Here is a 27149-nt window from a genome sequence, read left to right as displayed (position 1 = left end):
CGTGTGTTTTATGCCCTTTTTTTTTTGTGGGATGCACAGGTGTGATGTAGATCATTAGACTTTTGCATACTGGCTGAACACTGGACTGCCCTGGGCAGGTGATCCCTTCTGTTTAGGATATTGCAACAGTGATATACTAGGGCATCAACTGTTCTCTTTGTGCCACGTTAAGCACTTAGATCTCTAACATTCCTAAAATAACACGACTCTTATGGAAATCGTCCCAAGGCTATTTACTAATTGTAGTCTATTTTTTGATCAGACTTACTGTTTCTCCTTTCTACAAATAAAAGTCAAACTGCATTCAATGTAATATGATAAGCATAATCTCTTACAACAGTTACTTTACTTGTAACTGTTCTTCCTATCTTTGTCATCAAACATTATGACAGGTATGTAGAAATGAAAATGCTGTCCTGTAACATTCTCATATACAGAGGTGATTTCATGTCAACAACCAGTATGTGAAACTAAACCACTGCACTTTACTTCAAAGCATGCTGGCACTTGTCCCAAGCCATGGCTGAAAATGGATCACACGTATCAACCCACCCACCCAATTAATGTACAATAAAATAAATATCCTGTATCCTCTGCACTAGCATAATAACCAGACTCCCATATGGATACACCTACACAGCAGACACAGCCTAGTAAGAGACAGAGAGGGATAACAGCTGTCAGGTAAACATTCACTACTAGCTTTTGATGACCCTTAGTGGCATAGTTTACTACTTACTAGGTCCCTAAAAGGCCAATATAATATGCTTTGTGACCCTTATAAATAAGAGCAACTCCTCTCCAGGAGCCTCTGACATGCAAAAATGTAGGCACTTTCTGATCCTGTGATAAGTGCCACTACCAGCCTTGGTGTCTAGCACACAGAAGCATACAATGCTGACTCCTCATTGATAAAGGCTACTCAGCACCCCTGGTTCCTAGCATGCAGAAACTTAAGATTCTTAGTAACCTCACCACAGTCTCTAATTTAAAATGTGTTCTGTGACTGACTGATGAGGGTTATTCCTGAACCTAGATAGAATGCAGAAATATTAAGTGCTCCCAGATGATCAGTAACCATGGCCACTCCCGATCTTGGGTACCTTCCATACAGAGACACAAGGTGCTTACTAAAAAAGCAACTCCCCCACCCTTAACCACACAGAAAATTCAGATGCTCCCTGACCCTCAGTGGCTAGGACCTCTCTCATTTCCTAGGGCTCAAGCATGCTGATATTAAATATGAAATACAATTCTTGTCTTTTAGCGATGAGGACCACTCCCAAGCTTTAGTTAGGTAAGGTGCTCCTCCAACCTTCAGTAATGAAGGTCACTTCCAACCAAGTTTCCATCATACAGAAGTGCAAGGAACTCCCTTATTCTCAGTAATAAAGATCATTCCTAAGTTTAGTCTTCCAACACTGCAAATCTTAAGGTGCTCCCAGACCCTGCACAATGAGGGTCATTCCTCATCCTAGGTGTCTAACATACAGAAATGGATAATGTTCCCAAGCGTTTCATAATGAGAGCTACTACCCACTCCACGTCTCAGCATTTAAAAATGTAAGGTGCTCCCTGACACCCCCTAATAAAGGCTACACCTAACTTAGGATTCTCAAACATTCAGAAATGCATAATTTTTCCTGATCTTCTGTTATGTGAATCACTCCACATCCCAGGTCTAAGATGCGGTAATTTAAAGTGCTTTGGATGAGCGATTGACTATTTCACTCTCACTCCCAGATGTCTAAGATGCAGACATGTAAGGTGATCCCTGACCTTCCATGATGAAGATCACTTACCATCTCAGGTCTAAAATTCAGAAATTTAAGGTAACTTCTAGTCTTCCCCAATAAGAGTCACTCCTCATCCCAGATCTCTAAGATGTAGAAATGGGAGATGCTTCCTGACCATCCATGATAGTGGCAGCCTCTCCTCACCACAGGTGTCTTGGATGCAAAAATGAACAGAACTTACTGACCCTTTGTGAAAACAATCATTCCCATTCCTGAGTCTACAGCACAATGAAAAGTGATGCTCTCTGACCACCCAAGACAGGGATAACTCACTGCCCTGGGTTTGTAACATACTGGAACATTACATGCTGTCTAATCCTCTTTCTTGGCATTTAACATTCTTTATTTTATTTACCACCAAATGCCATCTTACTGCAAGGAATTATTAAAGATTAAATATTTGACACTGTATGCTGAGCAAAAAAAAAAGGCAAAAAATAAAAGAAAAACATAGCTACGCAAAAGAAAATACAGAGCACTATAACATTAAGAATATCTTAAGCATATGATCTCTCTAAAGGTTATACCTAGAACCAAGTTCCAAAATGTTGTCTTTTTTTGTAGTCAGAATGTTATCATTTTCTTCTGCAGTCACACACATTACTTTTAAATGGCTTTACTTTTGTTTAAAGCAAGAGTCCAATTTTTACTTTCTGCAAACTCACCTTTCTGTCTAGTTAGTCATAAAGAACAATTATTTTATTTATTCATTATTCACTTATCTATTTCAGTTAATCAGATAGGTTTACTGAAAAGTCTTTTTTTTGAGGAGGACACTGGAGCACAAATGAGGCAAAGTTGTTGAATATCACACAGTATGTTAGTGGTGGTGTGTGTTTGTCGGGGGAATAATGAAATTCAAGCACAGCTTTTGGTTCTACAGCCCAGCAGTCTTAAACCTTATGCCATACACTTCTTAGCATTCTATGAAGACATTAATTAACACCAGAATTTAATGCTGAAACCCAATATGGTGTCTAAACGGTAAGGCTTTTACTTAAGGACTTACTTTATTCATACATCCACTTCTTACCTTTTGATGCTCAATAACCCCCACTTCTTACCTTTTGATCCTCAATAGCCCCTGACACAATTACAACTTCTTTTATGTTACTGGGTCCTCCTGTAGAATTGGTGGGATCCCTGAAGCAGGGTGAGGATGGACTGGATTCCCATATTTTCTCACAAGCCTTCTGAAATGCTGCTACTTTTCCCAAATCAATATCAATGAGAATGATGTTTTTTAAGGTGTGTGGTTTCATGGCATGCTCTTCAGTAAAGTCTTTAATTGCTTCAACAATGCAAGATGAGCAGATTTCAAGAGGTACTGCAAATTTTCCAGAACTCATGCATGGAAATGCAACTGACTGCAGTCCTTCCCTTTCTGCAAGGTTAAGTGAACTGTGGACAGCACATTTCAGAGACTTGCGGATATCTGAGACATACGGGCCTGCACTGCTTTCAGATTTCCGTGGCCCAACAGCATGGATTACTTTTTGACATGGAAGGTTTCCTGCTGAAGTCATGGCTGCATTTCCAGTCTTCAGTGGTCCATGCCTTCTTATCCATTCTTGACTCTCTCTTGCAATTAAATGCCCTCCTGCATCCTGTATTACTTTAGCTACCCCACTTCCATGGATAAGATTTTCATTGGCAGCATTAACAATGGCATCAACCTTTAGTTTTGATATATCACCAACACAGACTGACACAACAAATCCTCCCTCTAATGGACTACTATGCCACATCTCAGTTGCAGAAGAAACAGGAGGAAAACTGGAACCTGCTTGATGGTGAACACAGTCACTGTCACATACATGTGGTTCTTTCAGCTTCAAAAGGCAGTGCATTGTTCTGCCCACTGCAGAGAGGTACTCTTTACCAGCACCTTGGAAAAATTTCAGTGCCCCTGGCTTTGATATCCTGAGTGTCTCCCAGACCATGGACTTTAGGGCGTTTTCAATAGTGCAACGTGCCTCAATAACCTTAGACTTAGGACCACAAAGCTCAATGGTCGGAGACGGGTAATGCTTTGTCTGAGATGTGATCTGTAAATCTCCAATATTCAGAATATCTAAAAGCTCATAAAAATAATCCACCTCTTCAAAATGCTGGACATTAATAACAGCTGTCCAGAGAGAATTTTCATAGAGATATTTCTTCACAGCTTCTGCAATGTACTTAACTGTATCCTTCAAGCCCACAATAATCAACTTCGAACAAATATTATCTGAATTCTGTACACTGAAGATGTTTACTTGTTTTGGTGTTGAGTCTACTCTGTACTCTAAAGAATGTAAGAATTCTTTCCATGCAGGTTTGCTAACTAATTCTGTAGCAGTGTCGGGTATTACAATTTCCTCTTCCAGAAGCAGAGAGTTAACTCTACATTCTGCTTCCATGAGACAAGATGCAGATGTCCCACGCAATCTGGCAGTTGTCTCAATTTCCAGAAAGACTGGACTACTTAAAGTACTGAAGTACTTTTCAAATTCCTCAGGAGTGTAGGAACTCAGAAAGTCTATTTTATTATTTGAGACGGTTAGCTGAACTTCCAGTAGTTCGTCAAAAGTTTGAGACAGTTTGAGTCTTGCATCATATACTTGGTTTGGATTTCCCTCTAATATTAAAACAGAACGCTTCTTATCCACTGAACAAACCACAGAGGGGAACTGTACCTTCAGTATCTTTTCAAAAGCTTCTTTTATCAGCAAGTACTTTCTCATTTCAGGTAATATAAACTCACTGGAACACGTTCCTACTCGCTGTTCAGTTTCTAAAAGACTATCCGCAAGCTTCAGAAGATGTGCAACTTCATCAGTTGGACCAACAACTACAGTAAACTGCTGGTGCGGCTCATTGTAGATTTCAGTGTGCTTTCCTGCAAGATTAGGGTACTTAATTAATACCTGCCGCCTTGAAAGATCAGCTTCATAATGGCATGTGTATTTCTGTAAAATCTGTTTTATGATCTCGTCAATATTTTTCTTTTTTGTAATTACACAGTCCTCATTTAAAATTTCTGATTCTTGAATGAAAAATGTCAGTTCTTTGTTGTCTTCTGAAAAGTTTAATGTACTACAGTCTCTTAAAAGGTAATGTTTGAGCTCTCCAGCAGGTTTTTCATTTTTCATGAAATAATTGAATGTGTATTCGTCTAGCTGTAATCTATAGAATTCTTTGTCTGTGAGGTCTACACCTCTAAGTGGTGTCTCAGTTGCAATTTCTCCTTCTTTATTACTTTGTTTTAATGCAGAAGGGATGCCATCAGCTTAAAAAAAAAAAAAGATTTAAATTATTAAATTATGTCCATGCTGAAGCAGTCATTCAATTAAGAGTTACGTCAACATAAATAAGAATGAACACACTTTACAATATTGCAACACCAAAGTGTTTACTATACTAAATAACTATACTTAAGTAATAAACCATTAAAGAGTGTTAGTTATTTGGAGTTCATTCCGACTTTCATGTTTAACTCATCACATGGCTAACTGGATGATTTAGCCATAAATGAAGTAACTAAAATGTTAACAAATGATAGTATGGTTTCCAAACATATCATCAACTCCTTATTGATTGATGCAAATGTTGTTGATGCCAAGAGTTTTTGCTAGGATGAGATAGTGATTTTTGCTGTCCACCCCATTGTGATCATGCTACTCCTGCACACTGAAGCAGGTTTTGAACAACCTGCCAACATCTGTCTTCCTCACTTACAAAACACAGTTAATATAGGTATTTAGTAAGTAATACCTACATTATAGTATTTAGTGAGTGCCAAAGTCAAACCTTGGCACCACCGTTACAACAGCCTTAAATAAAAACAAAGTGAAAGTCAAGTAAACATCCTTGCTTTCTTATCTTATACCACACAGTTATCTCTGGCAAGAAGGACACTGAACAGAGGCATTCAGTGATATGAACAAAAAAGGAGAAAGGGCACTAAAGCATGGGAAAAGTTCACAAACACACCAGAGGCGCGCGCGCGCGCGCACACACACACACACACACACACACACACACACACACACACACACACACACACACACACACTACTCCCGGGAGAGGGCGGCACAGGTTTACTACCTATGTCTCCTTCTGTCCAGACTATAAGGTAGTTACCACTGCAACCAGTCAACTCTTTATCAGCTACTTTATGGCCCCTAACAAAGAGTGTCCAGTCTTACTGTGTAATATTAATACAAATGGTAGTTTGACCAAGAGCAAGGCTATTAGAAGTGGCCCACACAGTGTCACCAAATAAACATGTAAGTACTCTCAAAACTTAAATATCTCTACACAGATCAGCCACAATGAAAGGTTTAATATATATTTAATAAAAGAAGAAGAAAATTCTCAGTATATATTCACAGTGACATCAGAGTTCAGAACCACAGGAAATATTTAAAACACTGGAGGACAGTCTCAAATAAATACAGAAAAATATCTAAACTAAGCTCCACTATATTCCTGACTGTATCTAACAAAGCTATTATGTTCCCTAGAAACTGACTTCATTAGAGCAAAGCAGATGTGGTGAATGGTTCTTGTCTGGTCCAACACAGAATACAGAATGCTCTGTCTTGCTACAAGACTTCTCAAATTAATATCTCAAATATTACTGCTGGGATAGCTTCCAGAATAACATCATGTCTTGTCATCTGACTCTAGTTCCCAGATGAAACCCCCACTGATGGGAGCTGGCAGTATTTAGCATCTAACTTTGAAAACACACAGACCTCAGATCTTTGGCAGATGCTGGAAGTCATAAAACAATTACATTCTTCCACATTTCAAGACTAGTAATTATTTCACCTAAAGACAATACAGAGCTCTCTCTAGTACAGACACTGTGTCTCTTGTTGCACTGAAAACTGAAAGATACCATATTTTATTGCGTAGCCATAAACTAATTTAATTTTAGCTGTTTTTCTGAAGTTAACTCCTGTATTCCAGTTTCCACTGCTAAAATATATACATTTAAACAGTTACAATAGTGCATGTGCATTTCTGGTCTATTCCGGTAGGGCACACTGTGGTTAAATTTCAAACAGCACTTTGCAAATACCTTTTCAACACACACATCTGTACAAGCAGTTTGATATACATGTGACATACAGTTCTAATACATCTGTAACACAAGCATCATTTTGATATTCACCAATGACATATAATCATTTACAAAATTACAGCTAGCTGTGCTGGCAGTATCTCCTTTTGTCATACCATAGATAAACCAAGGCCCTGATAGAGTGGGCCTTGACCCTGCCTGGAATGGTTTTGCTGTGCTGAGTATAACAAACCATTCGGAAATAGGCTGTTATGGCACATTTTGTTCATTCTTCTCACCTTTTCAAGAAATGAACAATTGATCCATTAAAGAAACTTGGATACCATTTTAGACATAAAAGGAGGATTCGTTTTCAAAGAAACTCTGTCTCAATGGAAAATATTTTATTTATTTTATTTTACTTATTTATTTTACATTTGCTTACCAGGATAGTCCGACTGAATACATGTCCATTTTCAGCAGAGGCCCAGGGAGAAAAGCTCCAAAAAGACATTCAACAAACTGTTACATTTTTACAGTTTAAAACACAAAATAAAACACAAATAAAAGAATTTTAACAGCTGTAAACACAAACAAAAACAGATACACAAACAAATTACTACATTTTTTCTCAGATGGAAAATTTTAGACAGTGTTTTAAAGAATGATAGGGTACTGAATGCCTAGTAGGCTAACCTGGTAGTAGATCCAAAGAGATCATAGGCCTTATAAGTTAAGAAACAATAAAGTGTAGGCAGAAGTCCTCCAATGTGCACACGAGTGTTGGTTAGAGTTGGTCTGGATTAGGGCAAGGATATAGCCATCGATTTTAAAGTCCTGAATCAGACCTTTCTTGAATTATGGTAGAGAGAGTTCAGATGTAAGATTAGCAGGAAGAGAATTCCAAGTTTTGCCACCAGAGTTAGCAAACAGAAATTTACCAGCTGTGTTGTTGGATTTGAGAGCTGGAACTAGTAGTCTTTCAAATGAGTGAAGTGTGCTAAGGTTACTGCAGGGGGTGATGAGGTTTTTAAGTACAGGTGTATTATCTCATTGGTACAAGATCTTGTGTGCAACTATTAGTTGGTTAACCTGACGTAGGTTAGTCAGTTCAAGCCATCCTAGTAGATTTAGGCTATGGCAGTGATGAGTTCTGTAGGCTGCATTGGTAGCAAATCTAGCAATGTGATTGTAGCTGCTAGAAAGTTTATTAAGGTCAGTTTTGCTGAGGTTTGTAAATAGAGGGGAAGCATAGAGGAGGGTGGACAGTAGATGTGTGCGAGCAATTACAGTTCTGGCTAATGGCATTAGGCAGGGTTTGATCCTATATAGTGAGCCAAGTTTTTTATTAACCATTTTAATAGTTTTATTGATATGCAGATCAAACTTAAGGTTATTATCTATTATAACTCCTAACAGTTTGGTTGAGGAATCTGGGGAAATAATGGCGCCGTTGTTGGATTTTAATGTAAAGGTTATAGGGGCAGACCTGTGAGTGGGGGAGAAAAACAGCAGTTTGGTTTTATTAGGATTTAACATGAGACGACGGTTAAGGAGCCAATTTTCAACTGTGTTAAAAGTATTTTGGGATAGAATCTGCAACTCTGTAGATGAAGTGTCGGAGCATACTAAAGTGGAGTCATCCGCATACTGAATGCATGTTGCATTTGGGATGACATACAAATCATTGATGAAAATGGAAAATAATAGTGGACCAAGTATGGAGCCTTGGGGCACTCCGAGGGTGATGGGTAAAAGGGTGGATAGTTTGCACTGCCATAGGACAGCCTGTTGTCTACCACTGAGATCTGATTGAAACCATTGGATGGCCTGGTCCTCTAGGGAGATGGATTTCAAAATGTTTATGAGTATTTGGTGGATATGACTCAAAGTCAGCCAGGTAAGCTGGTTTAAATGGAGAAAATATTAGCTTCTCTAACACGAAATTAAGATCCACCAGTTTTCTTGATGGCCTCTTATACAAAACCCCTTTCAAAAGCATTTTGACATGAGGATGCATTGAAACAGGAGGATCTATAGGCAGACCTGATGAAATGGCCAATAAAGAACCTTGACAGAGGAGTAAAAAAGACCACTGGACAGTAATTCACACAATTATTGTGCAACCACAGAACAACTAGCCTTGAATGGTTGTTGGTTATGTTGTTGACACCAACTAGAAAATCTTTTCCATTTCCTAGTATATGATTTTCTGGTAGGAGGCTTTCTTGCCTTCATTATGTCCTCAATAAACAGGTGCTCAAAGGGAATTAAGACCCTATCATCCATACAGCCAACTGACGTTGACTGGTGTCAGTGTATTAAACATCCCTGATCTTGTATGAGTACAGCCACTCTGTGAGGAAAGGTCTTGGAAATTGCCCTTGGACATTTCCAAAAGAAAGGAGAGCCATGATTGCCAGGGCCACAAGGGAGTTACTACAATGTTCTTGGGAAATTCTTTTTGAATCTTCACAATTACTCTGGATATTGGTAGAAAAGCATACAGGAACATTTCTGCCCATGGTAAAGAAAAGGCATCTGTCTTCCAGGCCTTTTGCATGGAGTCCTGGAGCAGAATTAGAGAAAAGACGAAAGTACAGTTTTGTACCTACCATAAATGTAGATGTTCGAGTGCTAATACAGCTGCAGTCATAACAGATGGGTTTTCCTGCCGTCAGGCGGGTCCTCGGTTGGCCGAATTCCAAAGTCTAGGTCCGGCGTCGGTTGTCGTCGCTTCTTCCCTGACGTCAGTACGACAGGGGTATAAAAGAACCAGCCGACACCATTTTCTTCAGTTTTTCTTGCCCCAGATGTCAGGTGCCCCCAGAAGGAAGGCAATACATAAATTTATGTAATAATGCAATGCAATATAATCAAAAAACAGTAGTCGCAAGCAAATACACCATAAATGAATACCCCAATCAGGTTGTATGAGGAGGTGTTAGCCAATAGGCCTGTCCCAAGAGGGGAAGGAGGGAGGGAAACCTGGACTGCAGCTGTATTAGCACTCGAACATCTACATTTATGGTAGGTACAAAACTGTACTATGTTCATCGTGCATACAGCTGCAGTCATAACAGATGGGTAGAATCCCAAAGCTAAAAAAGGGGTGGTAGGCACTAGGTGGAACTAGGAGCCAGGATGCCCTGCAAGACTGCAGTGGCAAAGCCTACTCTAGTTTTGGAGTATAATGGTAGGTGATAGTGCTTGGAGAAGGTATGCACAGAACTCCAAGTGGCTGCTTCCAAAATATCTTTGGTAGGAGCGCCTCTGAGGAAAGCTGCAGAGGTAGCTGTGGCCCTTGTGGAGTGAGATCTGATGCCTGCAGGTACAGTTTTACCATGAAAAGAGTAACAAAAGCGTATGCAGTGGGCTATCCATTTTGAGATTGTCTGTTTGGAAATTGGCTTATCTTGAGCTCCTGTAGCATAGGACACAAAGAGTTGTTCTGATTTTCTGAAAGGCTTTGTTCTGTCCAAATAATAACGCAGCTGTCTGTGGATGTCCAAGGAATGTAGTAGTCTCTCCCCTTTGTTTTGAGGATTAAGGTAAAAGGTAGGTAAGTGGATAGCCTGATTCAAAGCTACCCTGGATACCACCTTTGGCATAAAGGACGGATTGGTTCATAAGGAAACTCTGTCCTGATGGAAAATGATGAAAGGCTGCACAGCCATGAGGGCTTGTAGTTCCGATACCCTGCGAGCTGAGGTGATAGCCAGAAGGAAGGCTGTTTTCCAGGACAAATATTGCAATTCTGTTGAGGCAGCTGGCTCAAAGGGAGGCAAGGTCAGTTTTTCTAGAATGAAATTGAGGTCCCAAGCAGGTATTGGTTGTTTCCTTGGGGGTTTTATATTCTTAGCCCCTCTGAGGAACTGTCTTAAGAGGGGGTGAGAGAATAAAGGAGGATCAGTGTTGTATTCTGCAGAAATGGCTGAGGCATGGATTTTGATGGAGGAGAATGAAAGTCCACTGCTTAGCATCTCAGCTAGATACTGTAATATTTGAGGTAAATTCAGTATTCCAGGATTCTGGCCCTTTTTCTCATTCCAGGCACTAAACCGTTTCCATTCTGCGGAGTAAGCTTTTCTAGTAGAAGGCCTTCTGGCCTCCAAAATGACATCCTGCACCTCCTTGGAGAGTAGGGTCTGTTGTGAAGTTAAGAAATCTTCCATGCGGCCAGATTGAGTGTTTTCAGCTGACTGTGAAGAGTTTCGAAGCTGTGCTGAGTCAAAAGAAGAGGCATTAGAGGTAGGGTCCATGGTGGGGAATGTGTCAGGCTCCTCAGGAGTGGGTACCAGTGTTGTCTTGGCCAGTCTGGAGCAATGAGAATCATCTTTGGTCTGCCTGCTCTGGTTTTTAATAGAACTTTGGGCAGCAGAGGAAGAGGAGGAAAGGCATAAACTGTCATTGCTGTCCAACTGAAAGAGAGTGCGTCCACTCTCCAGGCCTGTGGATGAAAAGTCCTTGAGCAGAATTTTGTCAGTTGGTGATTTTTGTGGGAGGCAGAGAGATCTATGGCTGGCCTTCCCCATGCTTGAATTATCTCTGTAAAAACTTGATGATGCAACTTCCATTCGTGTGGATCTGTCATATTTCTGCTTAGGTTGTCTGCCAGCATGTTTTCCTTGCCTGGCAAGTACTGTGCTTGAAGTTCGATTTGTAATTTCAGAGCCATGTTCCAAAAAAACATGGCCAGCCTGCATAGGGGGTATGAATGGGTTCCTCCCTGTTTGTTTATGTACCACATTACTGTGGAGTTGTCTGTCCTTATCAATAGTTGACCTGGATGCAGAAGGTCTTTGAAAGCCATAATAGCATTTATTACTGCTAGCATTTCCTTTTGATTGATGTGTAGGTGCTTTTCTTTTTGGGACCATTTGCCCTGAATGCACCGATCTGTCATGTGCGCCCCTCAGGCGTAGTCCGAGGTGTCTGTTGTGATGACTTGATTTGCTTGAGGCTTGCAGAATGGGAGACCTGTGTTTCTTTGGCATGCTTGAGCCCACAACAGAAATTCCTTTTGAAGACATGGAATCAGTGGTATTATTGTTTCCAAACTGTGGCTGTGTTGAGATCGTAGGTTTTTCAGGTACCATTGAAGTTTCCTCATATGCAGCTTTGCACATGGGATTAGTAGGATGCAAGATGCCATGAATCCCAGAGCCTGCAGGATTTTCCTTGCAGTCAGCCTGGTGAAATTTGCTAGTTTTGTGAAGTATTGAGTTAGTTGCCCCTGTTTCTCTGGCGTGAGGTAGGCCATCTGGGTGTTTGTGTCCAAGTTGGCACCCAGGAAAATTATTGTCTGAGAGGGTATTAGCCTTGATTTCTTTTTGTTGACTGTGTATCCCAGAGAATTCAACAACATTATTACAAAAGCCAGATGTTTCAGAAGTATGTGCTTGCTGTCTTCTTGGATCAGGCAGTCGTCCAAATATGGGTATATTTGTATCCCTTGAAGTCTGCAGTAGGCAATTACTGATGCCAGGCATTTCGTGAATACTCTGGGCACAGTAGATAAGCCAAAGGGCAATGCATATTGATAATGGGTTGAACCTGCAAGAAATCTGAGGTATCTTCTGCAATCTTGTCTGATTGGGACATGCAGGTATACCTCCTTGAGGTTCAATGTTACCAGCCAAGACTCCTTGCCCAGCGTGGGAAGAAGCTGCTGTAATGTGAGCATCTTGAATTTTGGCACGAGTAAAAATGTGTTTAGGATGGATAGGTCCAAAATAGGTCTCCAATCTTTTCCCTTCCTTGGTACCAGGAATAGTCTGGAGTAAAAACCTTGACCTTGTTCTTGTGTAGGTACCTCTTGAATAGCTTTCATGTCCATGAGATCTGAAATTTGTTTTTGTGCCTCTGCCCTTTGATTGTGTGGCAGGTTTGGCATGCCTCTCATTTTTGGAAGGGTGTGAAAATGGAATCTGTAGCCTCTGTTTATAATGCCCAGGATCCATTTGTCTTTTGTGACAATATGCCAATTTTTCGAAAATAATGCCAGTTTTCCGCATAAAGGTGCTGCCATTTGAGCCTTGCTTGGCATGCAAAGGGGAAAGTCATTGGGTCTGCTTTCTGAATGGCTGTGAACTATCCTCACCACCTCTTTGTGTAGGAGCTTGCCATTGTCTGCCTCTAAACGATCCTTGAGATTGCCCTCTGCCCCTCGGGCGCCTGTATCTACCTCTTTGGGGTCTGTCCGTGGCTGGAAAGGACCAATTTTTGGAAGGCCAATTTCTACTGAAACGTGGAGGTCGTACCTGTAGGAAATCTTTCACTGTTTGCATTGATTTAGCCTTTTCCTCCATTTTCTTTAATACCTCCTCAGCTTTAACACCAAATAATACATCTTTTTGCAGAGGGGCATCTAGTAATTTAGCTTTGACATGATCTGGTAAGGTTTACTCCTTGAGCCAGGCATGTCTATGTATGACTGATCCTGTAACAGCAGCTCTACATGAGGCCTCTAAAGCATCAAAACCACATTGCAAGGTATGTTTACCCACTTGTTCTGCACTATGCATCAAATCCTGCAACTCCTTCAAGTCTGGTTGTTCAGGTTGTGACATTTTACTTCTCAACTGTGATAACAGAAACTGTTGGTACTTTAACATATGGAACTGGCAGTTTAATGCCCTCATGGTTAAGGTGGCCGAGGTGTATACCTTTTTCCCCTGCCTTTCTAAAGCTCTGGAATCTCTCTCTGAAGGTAATGGATTTTTAGCAGTGGAGGCCTTAATTCCCTTGGGGCCCTGTGAGATAGTTTCTGGGTCAGCCGCATGGCTTTTGTATAGGAATTGGTGTGAGTCAGGAACCCGGTAATACCCGTCAGGCTTGACTGGGGCTGGAGGTAAAGAGTCTGGGTTAAGGCAGGCCTCCGAATACACATCATCTAGAATGTCTAAGACAGGAGGTATAGCCAGAGGCCTGTGCTGAGGGAGCAAGAGAAAATCCCTAAGCCTTTTCTTGGAGTCTAAGTACTCTTGGCCTTCCCAGTGGAAGTGTTCTCTCAAGGTATGCAAGGTTTCCCCAAAAGAGTAATGCTCAGGGGGGGGGGGGAGACAGAGGGAATGGACTCCTCTGCATCAGAATCTTCAAAAGGGGAGTATGAATGTTCCTGATCATCAGAATGCTCTGAAATAATGGAGGCCTGGTCCGAGGAGGGGGATTCTTCCTCCACTCTGGGCCTTTTGTCCGGGGGGGGGTTGAGAACCCCTAATAAGAGTAATCAAATCCTCAGCCATTTTGAGCATCTGCTTTTTGGGCATGAGGCCTTGAGAAGGGCCCTGTGGAGCTTGTCTCTTAATATGCATGGCTGCTTTAGACTTAGTGAAAGCCTTGATGGAAAAAGAAGAGGAAGGCCTGAAGACACCTTGAGAGGTGGCAGACCTGTCTAAACTCTGAGTTTCACCGCCAAGAGTGGCTTCGGTATCGGTAGTCGGGGTGTGGGCCGAAGAGCCTGCGACCTCGGGTACAGTAGATACCGCCAATGAAGTGTCGTCGGTAGTCAGGGGCTGTGTATGCGCCTCACTGAGAACCGGACCACCTGTAGTCGGCTTTGGCGTGGTGTCGGAAGAAGCCGCGGACCTCGTATGTCGGTCCTTATCTTTGCGTCTTTTACTCAAAACTGGAGTCGGAGTATCCGACGACATAATGTAATTAAATTTTTTGCCAAAATAATGTTGGGCGAACTCCGCCCGACGCTTAATGGTGCGTCTGTTGAAGGTAGCACAAAAACGACAGGCCGAGACGTCGTGGTCTGGGCCTAAGCAAGGAATGCAGAGGGAATGAAAATCCTTATGCGGTACTTGCTTCCCACAAGAAATACAATTATTAACTTTGTCTGACATCGGTCTGAGGCAAGAAAAATTTCCCCAACGGGGTACTTAGCTTTCAAGAAGACTTCAGTTGCAAAATATTCGTAATCTCAGGAGCTGGCCGACCGGCACTTGCGAACTGCTTCTGCTTCAGGCACCGCGCGGCAAGAAAGACTGGAGAAAATGGCGTTGGCTGGTTCTTTTATACCCCTGTCGCACTGACGTCAGGGAAGAAGCGATGACAACCGACGCCGGACCTAGACTTTGGAATTCGGCCGACCGAGGACCCGCCTGACGGCAGGAAAACCCATCTGTTATGACTGCAGCTGTATGCACGATGAACATCAGGTCTACTTGAAGGATTCCCACAGATGGATCAAATCTTGGAAGACTCCCAGATCTAGTTTCCATTCATGAATGTCTGCCACTGACCTGCTCAGTCTGTCTACCACACAGTTTTGCTATGGTGGAATGTAAGATGCCAGTAAAAAGAGACTGCACTGTGAAGCTATATCCCAAGCTAACATAGCTAGTCTGCAAAGGGTGCATGAACTCATTCTCCCTTACTTGTTAATGTACCATATGACTATGGTATTGTCTGTAACAACGTGAAGAGGTCCCAGGAAAGTACAGTTGTGTACCTACTATAAATGTAGATGTTCGAGTGTATTCACTGTTGCAGTCATTACACTTGGGTTATCCTGCTGGCAGGCTACCCGCAGTCGGCCTGAATTCCAAAGTCCTGATCCGGTGTCGGTTGCTGCCGCCTCTTCCCTGACGTCAGTGCGCCAGGGGTATAAAAGATGCAGCCGACGCCATTTTCTTCAGTTTTTCTTGCCCCAGATGTCAGGTGCCCCCCAAAAGGGTAGGCTGTAAAAATTATGATCATAAAAAAGCATGCACATAACCATTCATCTACAAGCAAATATACCACATAGATTGTATAGAATAGAGAGGTACAGATAAGTCCCAGCAAAGAAAAAAGGGGGATGGTGGGAGGCTAACCTGGACTGCAACAGTGAATACACTCGAACATCTACATTTATGGTAGGTACACAACTGTACTATGTTCATCGTGTTTCACTGTTGCAGTCATTACACTTGGGTTGAATCCCAAAGCTGAGGTTGGGTGGCTGGGCCTAAATAGAGTTTGGAATGGCTATGAGACCCTGCAGAACTGCAGTGGCAAAGCCTGCTCTGGATTTAGAGTAGAGGTGTAAATGGTAGTGCTTTGTAAAAGTGTGCACTGAAGTCCAAGTTGCAGCCTCCAAAATATCCTTGGTTAGTACTCCTCTGGGGAAGACTGCTGAAGTGGCTGCTGCTCTGGTAGAATGTGGCCTAATGCCCTTGGGCACTGAATTGCCATGTTGAGAATAGCAGAAACGAATGCAGTGGCCTATCAATTTTGAAATACTCTGCTTTGAAATGGCTTTTCCTTGGGAACCTGCAGCATATGCCACTAAGAGTTGCTCAGTCTTTCTGAAGGCTTTAGTCTTGTCCAAGTAAAAGCATAGCTGTCTGTGTATGTCCAAAGTATGCAGAAGTCTCTCCCCCTTATTCTGTGGGTTTGGATAAAAGGTAGGCAAATGTATGGTTTGGTTAAGAGCCATGCTGGACACTACCTTAGGCATAAATGTCGGGTTTGTCCTTAGAGAAACCCTGTCCTGATGGAAAACAATAAAAGGTTCCACAGCCAATAGTCCCTGTAACTCTGAGACTCTTCTTGCTGAAGTTATTATTAGGAGAAGAGCGGTTTTCCATGACAAGTATTTTATTTCTGCTGTATTGGCTGGTTCAAAAGGAGGCAGTGTGAGTTTTTCCAAGATAAAATTGAGGTCCCATGTAAGTATTGGAGCTCTCCTTGGAGGTCTTATGTTTTAGGCCCCTCTGAGAAACTGTCTTAGCAATGGATGAGAAAATATAGGTGGGTCCGTATTGTAATGAACTGAAATGGCAGAGGCATGGATCTTAATTGATGAGAAGGATAGGCCTTTGTCCAGCATCTCAGTTAGGTATTGCAAAATCTGAGGAATATTAGGTTCAAGCGAGTCAATTCCCTGCGCTTGGTTCCAAGCACAGAATCTCTTCCATTTTTCTGCATAAGATTTTCTGATGCTGGGCCTCCTGGCCTCCAAAATAACATCCATAAATGATTACATTATCCGCCATGCAGCCAGATTTAGGGTTCTGAGCTGGCTGTGCAAGATCTGATTGTTCTGTTGGGTCAGCAAATGAGGTATTAGAGGCAATGTCCAGGCTGGGCCTTGAGACAAGCTCTTTAGGATTGGGTATCAGTGCTGGCGTGGCCAGTCTGGGGCAATCAGTATCATTTCTGGCTTCTCGTCTGACCTTTAGGAGTACCTTGGTGAGGAGAGGCAGAGGAGGGAAGGCATATACTGTAAGGGTTTTCCAGCTGAATGAAAGGGCGTCCACTTCCATGCTTGCTTGTGATAAGTCCGAGTGCAGAATCTCTGTAGCTGGCAGTTGTGAGGGGAGGCGAACAGATCTATGTCTCGACATCCCCATTTCCCTGTTATCATGTTAAAGATTTGTGGATCCAGTTTCCACTCGTGAAGATCCATGAGGTTTCTGCTTAGTTCGTCCGCCAAAGTATTTGTCTTTCCTGGCAGGAATTGTGCTTGCAGATGTACTTGGTAAGTCAATGCTGTGTTCCACAAAGTCATGGCTTGCCTGCAGAGGGGGTAGGAATGTGTGCCCCCTGGCTTGTTTATGTACCACATGACTGTAGTATTGTCCGTCTTTATCAGTAGTTGTCCTGGATGAAGTAGGTCCTTGAAGGCTGTCAAAGAGCATTTTGTACAGCTAGCATCTCTTTTTGATTGATATGAAGATGCATTTGGCTTGTGGGCCATGAGACCTGAATACATTTTCCTGTCATGTGCGCCCCCCAGGCATAATCTGATGCATCTGTTGTTAGTGCCTGCCTGGCAGTGGGTAAGGTGAATGGTTGTCCCTTGTTGTGGTGACAGGTCTGTGCCCACCATAGAAATTCATGTTGCAGGCAGGGAATAAGAGAAATTACTGTTTCCAGGCTGTGGCAATGTTGAGTCCAAACACTTTTTAGATACCATTGTAGTTTCCTCATGGGCGGCCACGGTGGTGCAGTGGTTAGCATTGTCGCCTCACAGCAAGAGGTTCTCCGGTTCGATCCTCGGCTGGGGTGCCTTCTGTGCGGAGTCTGCATGTCCTCCCTGTGGTCGCGTGGGTTTCCTCCGGGTGCTCCGGTTTCCTCCCACATCCCAAAGACATGCTGCAGGTGTATTGGACACTCTAAATTGGCCCTAGGTGTGCATGTGAGTGTGCCTTCTGTGGAAGGTTGGGCGCCGGGCTGGCAACTTGACACCGTAAAACTCCACTGCCATTAAATGTGCGGACAAGGTGATCCGCTGTGGCGACCCCTAACCGGGAAAAAGCCGAAAGAAGAAGAAGAAGAAGATTGTAGTTTCCTCATATGCAGTCTTGCATATGGAATTAGTAGAATGCAGGATGCCATGTAGCCCAGAGCCTGCAGAATTTCTCTTGCAGATAACTGGGTCTTTGTTGCCATGTCTTTGAAGTAAGAAGTCAGATGCCTTTGTTTGTCTGGCGTGAGATAAGCCATCTGGGCAGTTGTATTTAAGCTTGCACCCAGGAATATTATCTCGAGAGGGCACTAGTTTTGATTTCTTTTCGTTTACTGTGTACCCTAGGCAAATTAGTAATCTTTTTACAAACGCCAGATGCTGTAGTAGAATATCTTTGTCCTTTGCCTGAATAAGGCAGTCGTCCAAGTATGGGTATATTTGAATTCCTCTTTGTCTGCAAAATGCAATTACTGGTGCCAGGCATTTTGTGAAGACCCTAGGCGCAGTAGATAAGCCAAGGGCAGTGCAGAGAATTGGTAGTGCATTGAGCCAGCTATGAATCTGAGGTATCTTCTGCAAGATTGTCTGATTGGGACATGCAGGTATGCCTCTTTGAGGTCCAAAGTTACAAGCCAAGCCTTCTTGTCCAGCATGGGCAGAAGCTGCTGTAGAGTCAACATTTTGAATTTTGGGACATCCAGAAAAGTATTTAGAATAGACAGGTCCAAAATTGGTCTCCAGGCTTTGTCCTTTCTTGGTACTAAGAAAAGTCTTGAGTAAAATCCTTGTCCCTGCTCTTGTTGTGGCACTGGCTGAATAGCCCCCATGTCCATGAGAGATGAAACTTGTTTTTGTGCCTCTTGCCATTGATTGCGTGGCAGGTCTGGCATACCTTTTGCCTTTGGAAGGGTGTGAGAGTGGAACCTGTAGCCATTAGAGACTATATTTAAGACCCATTTGTCCTGGGTGATCTTGTGCCAGTTTTGTGAAAAAAGTGCTAGCTTTCCCCCTAAGGGTGCTGCCAAAAAATAAGTGCTTGGCATTGGCAGAGGGAAGGCATTGGGACTGTTTTCTATAAGGCTGCGATTTGTCTTCTCCGCTTTTGGAGGTAGGAGCACCCCATTGCTTGGGCCTGTATGAGCCCTGGGGCTGTTGTCTGCCTCTAGGGCGTCTGAATCTGCCTCTTTGTGGTCTGTCTGACACTGGAAAGGACCAATTCTTAGAGGGCCAGTTCCTGCTAAATCTGGGTGGCTGTACCTGTAAGAATTTTTTTACTGTCTACATAGATTTTGCCTTATCCTCCATTTTCTTTAACACCTCCTCTGCCTTAACACCAAACAAAGTATCATGCTGTAATGGAGCATCCAGTAATTTTGCTTTAACATGATCAGGCAGATTCTGTTCCTTTAACTAAGCATGCCTTCTAATAACAGAACTTGAACAGCGGCCCTGCACGGGGCCTCCAGTGAATCATAGCCACATTGCAAAGTATGCTTTCCCACTTGTTCAGCTGCATGTAATAAATCCTGCAAATCTTTGTTCTCAGTACATTCAGAATTTGTCAACATTTTTTTGTTTTAACAAAGACATTAAGTATTGCTGATATTTGAGCATATGAAACTGACAATTTAAAGCCCTTACAGCCAAGGTAGCAGAAGTGTAACCCCCCCCCCATCTGTCCAAAGCCCTAGAATCTCTGTCTGAGGGGACAGGGTTTTTGGCAGAAGCAGCCTTGACCCCTTTGGGACCCTGTGAGATGGTTTCTGGGTCAGCAGCAGGGTTTTTGTAAAGAAATGTATGGGTGTCTGGAACCCTGTAGTATCTGTCCGGCTTTACAGGGGCAGGAGGTAAAGAGTCTAGAGACAGGCCGGACTCTGAGAAAACATCATCCACTATATCTAGAACAGGGGGAATTGCAACAGGTCTGTGCTGAGGAAGCAAAAGAAAGTCTCTAAGTCTTTTCTTAGATTCGGAATAATCCTGGCTCTCCCAATGGAAATGCCCTCTCATGGTATGTAAGGTTTCCCCAAAAGAATAGTCCTCAGGAGGAGAAGCTGAAGGAATAGAATCTTCAGCATCAGAATCCTCATAGGGAGGAACAGAATATCCCCGATCAGAAGAGGAATCAGAGGAAATGGAAACCTGATCAGAGGAATCATATTCAGTGTCTTGCCTAGGCCTCTTATCAGGAGGGGGATGGGAACTCCTGATCAGAGTAATAAGGTCTTTGGCCATTTTGAGCATCTGCTTCTTAGGCATAGAAGCCTGTCCTGGAGAATGCTGTACTGGTTTCCTTATCTTTAAAACTGTTTTAGACTTTGTCTTGGATGCTGAAGTAGGCTTTATATAAAGTTGTGTAGGTCTGAAGATATCCTCAGAAGCCAATGCCTGCTCAGCGGCTCCGGACCCATCTGAGGGATTAATTTCTGAAGGGCCAATACCTTGAGTATCCAGAGGCCTAGCTGTCTCCACGTGGGAGTCAGAGGCAGCCTGTGGCTCTGAGGTAGCGGGAGTCAGGGGCTGCGAAAGAGCTTCACTGAGCACCAGCGAACCGGTGACTGGCCTAGAAGAGGCTTTGCCGTCGGTTTTGGACCTCGGATGCTTGTCCTTGTCTTTATCCTTGCGTTTTTTATGAATTCCGGTCGTCGGTTGTTCCGACGGCATTATATAGTTAAACCTTCTGCTAAAATAATGAAAAGCAAAATCGTACCTACGCTTAATTGTGCGTTGGTTAAATCTAGCACAAAACCGACAACTAGCAACGTCGTGGTCAGGGCCTAGGCAAGGAATACAGTAAGTGTGGAAATCCTTATGAGGTATTTGATTCCCACAAGAAATACAATTGTTAACTTTTTCTGACATCGGTCTGGAGCATGAAAAAAATTTCCCCAACGGGGTACTTAGCTTTATTGAAGACTTCGGATCTGAAATTTGTTTTCGAAAATCTCAGGAGTCGGCCGACCAGCACTTGCGAACTGCTTTTGCTTCGATCACCGTGTGGCAAGAAAGACTGAAGAAAATGGCATCGGCTGCATCTTTTATACCCCTGGCGCACTGACATCAGGGAAGAGGCGACAGCAACCGACGCCAGACCAGGACTTTGGAATTCAGGCCAACTACGGGTAGCCTGCCAGCCGGATAACCCAAGTGTAATGACTGCAACAGTGAAACACGATGAACATCTAAAGATGATTCAGAAAGTTGAATGCCCTGATCAGGGCAAGCATCTCTTTTCTCTTTATTTGCTTGTGTCTGAATGAGCTTCTTGGAGCGTGGAAGGAAAAGGGGAGACCTGGATTTCAGGAAATTTGCTGCCTTCACCAAGTGAATTCTCTTCAGACAAACCCCAGAAAGTACAGTTGTGTACCTACCATAAATGTAGATGTTCGAGTGTATTCACTGTTGCAGTCATTACTCTTGGGTTATCCTGCTAGCAGGCTACCCTCAGTCGGCCAGAATTCCAAAGTCTAGGTCCAGCGTCGGTTGCTGTCGCCTCTTCCCTGACGTCAGTGCGCCAGGGGTATAAAAGATACAGCCAACGCCATTTTCTTCAGTTTTTCTTGCCCCGGATGTCAGGTGCCCCCAAATTGGTAGGCTGAAAAATATGCCAATAAAAATGCATGCACAAAAATAACATTTTCTTCATCTACAAGCAAATACACCAAATAGGTTGCGTAGGATAGAGAAGTGCAGATAAGTCCCAGCAAAGAAAAGGGGTTGGAGGGTGGGTAACCGGGACTGCAACAGTGAATACACTCGAACATCTACATTTATGGTAGGTACACAACTGTACTATGTTCATCGTGTTTCACTGTTGCAGTCATTACTTTTGGGTTGAATCCCAAAGCTGAGGATGGGTGGCTGGGCTAAATAGCATTTGGAGAGGCTATGAGGCCCTGCAGAATTGCAGTGGCAAAGCCTGCTCTGGACTTAGAGTAAAGAGATAAGTGGTAGTGCTTTGTGAAGGTGTGCACTAAACTCCAAGTTGCGGCCTCTAAGATATCTTTGGTTGGTACTCCTCTGAGGAAGGCTGCTGAAGTGGCTGCTGCTCTGGTGGAATGAGGCCTAATGCCCTTCGGCACTGATTTGCCATGTTGAAAATAGCAGAAGCGGATGCAATGACCTATCCATTTAGAAATAGTCTGTTTTGAGATAGCCTTTCCTTGTGATCCTGCAGCATATGACACTAAAAGTTGCTCAGTCTTTCTGAAAGCTTTAGTTCTGTCCAAGTAGAAGCGTAACTGCCTGTGTATGTCCATAGAATGCAGAATTTTCTCACCCTTGTTCTGTGGATTTGGATAAAAGGTAGGCAAGTGAATGGTTTGGTTGAGGGCCACACTGGACACCACCTTAGGCATAAATGTAGGGTTTGTCCTCAGAGAAACCCTGTCTGGATGAAAAATGATGAAAGGTTCCACAGCCATTAGTGCTTGTAACTCCGAGACTCGCCTTGCAGAGGTAATTGCTAGGAGCAGAGCTGTTTTCCAGGATAAGAATTTTATATCTGCTGTTGAGGCTGGCTCGAAAGGAGGCAGTGTGAGATTTTCCAAAACATAATTGAGGTCCCAGGCTGGAGTTGGTGCTCTCCTTGGAAGCCTAATGTTTTTGGCCCCTCTGAGGTACTGCCTTATTAAAGGATGAGAAAAGAGAAAGAAAGGCTTTTGTTCAGCATCTCAGTTAAGTATTGTAAAATCTAAGGGATATTTGGTACACACATGTCAATGCCTTGTTCCTGGTTCCAAGCACAGAATCTCTTCCATTTTTCTGCATAAGATTTTCTGGTACTGGGCCTCCTGGCCTCCAAGATAACATCCATAACAGCTTTTGAAAGTGGAGTGTTCTGAATGGCTACATTATCCGCCATGCTGCCAGATTTAAGGTCCTGAGTTGGCTGTGCAGGATCTGATTGTTTTGTTGTGTCAGAAAGTGCGAAGTTTGAGGCAATATCCATGCTGGCCCTTGAGACAAGCTCTTTAGGATTGGGTACCAGTGCTGGCGTGGCCAATCTGGTGCTATCAGTATCATTTTTGGCTTCTCCTGTCTGACCTTTAGGAGTACCCAGGGAAGGAGAGGCAGTGGGGGAAAAGCATATACTGTTAGATTTTCCCAGCTGAAGGATAGGGTGTCCACTTTCCATGTTTGCTTGTGGTAAATCCTTGTGCAAAATCTCTGCAATTGGCAGTTGTGAGGGGAGGCAAATAGATCTATGTCTGGGCATCCCGATTTCCTTATTATCATGCTGAAGACTTGTGGATCCAGTTTCCATTCGTGGGGATCCATGAGGTTTCTGCTTAGTCTGTCTGCTAGAGTATTTGTTTTTCCTGGCAGGAATTGTTTTTGCGGGTGAACTTGAAAAGCCAATGCTGTGTCCCATAAGGTCATTGCTTGTCTGCAGAGGGGGTAGGAGTGTGTACCTCCCTGCTTGTTTATGTACCACATGACCGTAGTGTTGTCTGTCTTTATCAGTAACTGTCCTGGGTGAAGTAGGTCCTTGAAAGCTGTCAGGGCGTTTTGAACAGCTAGCATCTCTTTTTGATTGATGTGAAGATGCATCTGGTTTGTATGCCATGTGCCCTAAATACATTTTCCTGTCATATGGGCCCCCCAGGCATAATTTGATGCATCCGTTGTCAGTGTCTGTCTGGCTGTGGGTAAACTGAATGGCAGACCCTTGTTGTGGTGACAGGCTTCTGCCCACCATCGTAACTCCTGTTGCAGGCAGGGAATGAGTGCAATTACTGTCTCCAGGCTGTGGCAATGCTGAGTCCAAACACTTTTTAGATACCATTGTAGTTTCCTCATATGTAGTTTGGCATATGGAATTAGTAGAACGCAGGATGCCATGAAACCCAAGGCCTGCAGGATTTTCCTTGCAGATAAGTGGGTTTTTGTTGCCAATTTCTTGAAGTAAGTAGTCAGTTGCTTTTGTTTGTCTGGCGTGAGATAAGCCATTTGGGCGGTTGTATTTAAGCTTGCATCCAGGAAAATTATCTCTTGAGAGGGCACTAGTTTTGATTTCCTTTTGTTTACTGTGTACCCTAGGCCAATTAGTAATCTTTTTACAAATGCCAGATGCTTTAGAAGAATGTCTTTGTTCTCCGCTTGAATTAGGCAGTCGTCCAAGTAGGGATATATTTGAATTCATTTTTGTCTGCAAATGCAATTACTGGTACCAGGCATTTTGTGAAGACCCTGAGCGCAGTAGATAAGCCAAAGGGCAGTGCAGAGAATTGGTAATGCATTGAGCCAGCTATGAATCTGAGGTATCTTCTGCAAGACTGTCTGATTGGGACATGCAGGTATGCCTCTTTTAGGTCCAAAGTTACGAGCCAAGCCTTCTTGCCCAGCATGGGCAGTAGCTGCTGTAGAGTCAACATCTTGAATTTTGGAACTTCCAGAAACGTATTTAGTATAGACAGGTCCAGTATTGGTCTCCAGGTTTTGTCCTTTCTGGGTACTAGGAAAAGTCTGGAGTAAAATCCTTGCCCTGCTCTTGTTGTGGTACTTGCTGAATGGCCCTCATGTTCATGAGGGCTGTAATTTGTTTTTGTGCCTCTGCCCACTGATTGTGTGGCAGGTCTGGCATACCTTTTGACCTTGGTAGAGTGTGAAAATGGAACCTGTAGCCTTGGGACACTATGTTCAGGACCCATTTGTCTTGGGTAACCATTTGCCAATTTGATGAAAAAAGTGCTAGTTTTCCCCCTAAGGGGGCTGCCAAAAGAAAAGTGCTTGGATCTGGTAGAGGAAAGTCATTGGGACTGTTTCCTGTAAGGCTGTGATTTGTCTTCTCCACTTTTGGAGGTAGGAGCACCCCATTGTTTAGGCCTGTATGAGCCTTGGGGCTGAGATCTGCCTCTGGGACACCTGTATCTGCTTCTTTGTGGCCTGTCTGACACTGGAAAGGACCAATTTTTAGAAGGCCAGTTCCTGCTAAACCTGGGTGGCTGTACCTGTAAGAAATCCTTGACTGTCTGCATGGATTTTGTTTTATCCTCCATTTTTTTCAACACCTCTTCTGCTTTAGTACCAAACAAAGTATCATGCTGTTATGGTGCATCTAATAATTTTGCTTTAACATGATCAGGCAGAGTCTGTTCCTTTAACCAAGCATGCCTTCTAATAACAGAACCTGTAACAGCGGCCCTGCAAGAGGCCTCCAGAGAATCATATCCACATTGCAAAGTATGCTTTCCCACTTGTTCAGCTGCATGCAATAAATCCTGCAATTCCTTGTTCTCTGAACATTCAGTATTTGTCAACAATTTCTGTTTAAGCAGTGACATTAAATATTGCTGATATTTAAGCATATGAAACTGACAATTTAAAGCCCTTACAGCCAGGGTAGCAGAAGTGTATACTTTTTTCCCCCATCGGTCTAGAGCCCTAGAATCCCTATCAGAAGGGACAGGGTTTTTTGCAGTAGTTTCTGGGTCAGCAGCAGGGTTTTTATACAGGAATTTATGAGAATCCGGGACCCTGTAGTATCTGTCTGGCTTTGCAGGTGCAGGGGTAAAGAGTCAGGGGACAGGCCGGACTGTGAAAATACATCATCTACAATGTCTAGAACAGGTGGAATAGCAAGCGGTCTGTGCTGAGGAAGTAGCATAAAGTCTCTGAGCCTTTTCTTAGATTCAGAATAATCTTGGCTCTCCCAGTGGAAATGCTCCCTCATGGTATGCAGGGTTTCCCCAAAAGAATAATCCTCAGGAGGAGAGGCTGAAGGAATGGATTCTTCAGCATCAGAATCCTCATAGGGAAGCATGGAGTGATCCTGTTCAGAAGAGGAATCAGAGGAAATAGAAACCTGATCAGAAGAATCATACTCTGTCTCTTGCCTAGGCCTCTTATCAGGAGGGGGATGGGAACCCCTGATCAAAGTAATTAGGTCTTTGGCCATTTTGAGCATCTGTTTTTTAGGCATGGAAGTCTGAGTAGGAGAATGCTGTACTTGTTTCTTTGTCTTTAGAGCTGCTTTAGTCTTTGTCTTTGAAGCTGAAGATGGCTTAATATGTAGTTGGGTAGGTCTGAAGACACCCTCAGAAGCCTATGCCTGCTTAGCGGCTCCGGACCCATCTGAGGGAATGATTTCCGAGTGTCCAATACCTTGAGTATCCAGAGGCCCAGTTGGCTCCACGTGGGAGTCGGAAGCGGCCTGTGGCTCTGAGGTAGCGGGTGCCAGGTGCTGCGAAAGTGCCTCACTGAGAACCAGCGAACCAGCAACTGGCCTAGCAGAGGCCTCGTCATAGGTTTTGGACCTCGGATGCCTATCTTTTCCTTGTCCTTGCATTTTTTGTAAACTCCAGTTGTCGGCTGGTCTGACGGCATTATATAATTAAATCTTCGGCCAAAGTAATGAAATGCAAAATCAAACCGACGCTTAATAGTGCATTGGTTAAATCTAGCACAAAACCGACAGCTAGCAACGTTGTAATCAGGGCTTAGGCAAGGAATACAGTAAGAGTGGAAATCCTTATGTGGTATTTGCTTCCCACAAGAAATACAATTGTTAACTTTTTCTGACATCGTTCTGGAGCAAGAAAAAAGTTTCCCCAATGGAGTACTTAGCTTTAATGAAGGCTTCAGTTCTGAAATTCGGATTTGAAAATCTCAGGAGTCGGCCGACCGGCACTTGCAAACTGCTTTTGCTTCGGGCACCACGCGGCAAGAAAGACTGAAGAAAATGGCATCAGCTGCATCTTTTATACCCCTGGCGCACTGACGTCAGGGAAGTGGCGACAGCAACCAACGCCGGACCTAGACTTTGGAATTCTGGTCGACTGAGGGTAGCCTGCCAGCAGGATAACCCAAGAATAATGACTGCAACAGTGAAACACGATGAACATCAGGGATTTGAAAAGACAAAAGATGCTGATGCTGGGACCAAAAAGACTTTAGATACCACTACATCTTTCTTTTTGTGTGTAATCTTGCCAACAGTATCATGAAAATCATAGATGCATTGAGACCTAAAATCCTAAGGTATTCCCTCACAGTGACCAAAGTCTAAGTGGAAAAACAATAGGAATAGTTGTAGATATAGATTTTTTAATGTGGAAGAAAAACTCTTTTTTTTTTACTGAAGTGTTCAGCTGACACCCCAGGTACAAAATTC

General features: G+C 43.2%; 1 protein-coding gene across 1 annotated transcript in view; it reads right to left on the bottom strand.

Moving 5' to 3' along the window:
• Positions 1 to 27149, bottom strand: part of LOC122790521 (protein mono-ADP-ribosyltransferase PARP14-like) — a 2292317-nt gene that overhangs the window by 1574566 nt on the left and 690602 nt on the right. The window contains exon 4 of the mRNA XM_044058072.1: positions 2861 to 5067. Within this exon, the coding sequence (XP_043914007.1) occupies positions 2861 to 5067 (2207 nt within the window). The remainder of the gene's footprint in view (positions 1 to 2860; positions 5068 to 27149) is intronic.

This window comes from Protopterus annectens, chromosome 16.part0 (genome assembly GCF_019279795.1).
Source record: "Protopterus annectens isolate FY-2018-M chromosome 16.part0, PAN1.0, whole genome shotgun sequence".
Classification (NCBI taxonomy): domain Eukaryota; kingdom Metazoa; phylum Chordata; order Ceratodontiformes; family Protopteridae; genus Protopterus; species Protopterus annectens.
This window is presented reverse-complemented; position numbering and strand designations above follow the sequence as displayed.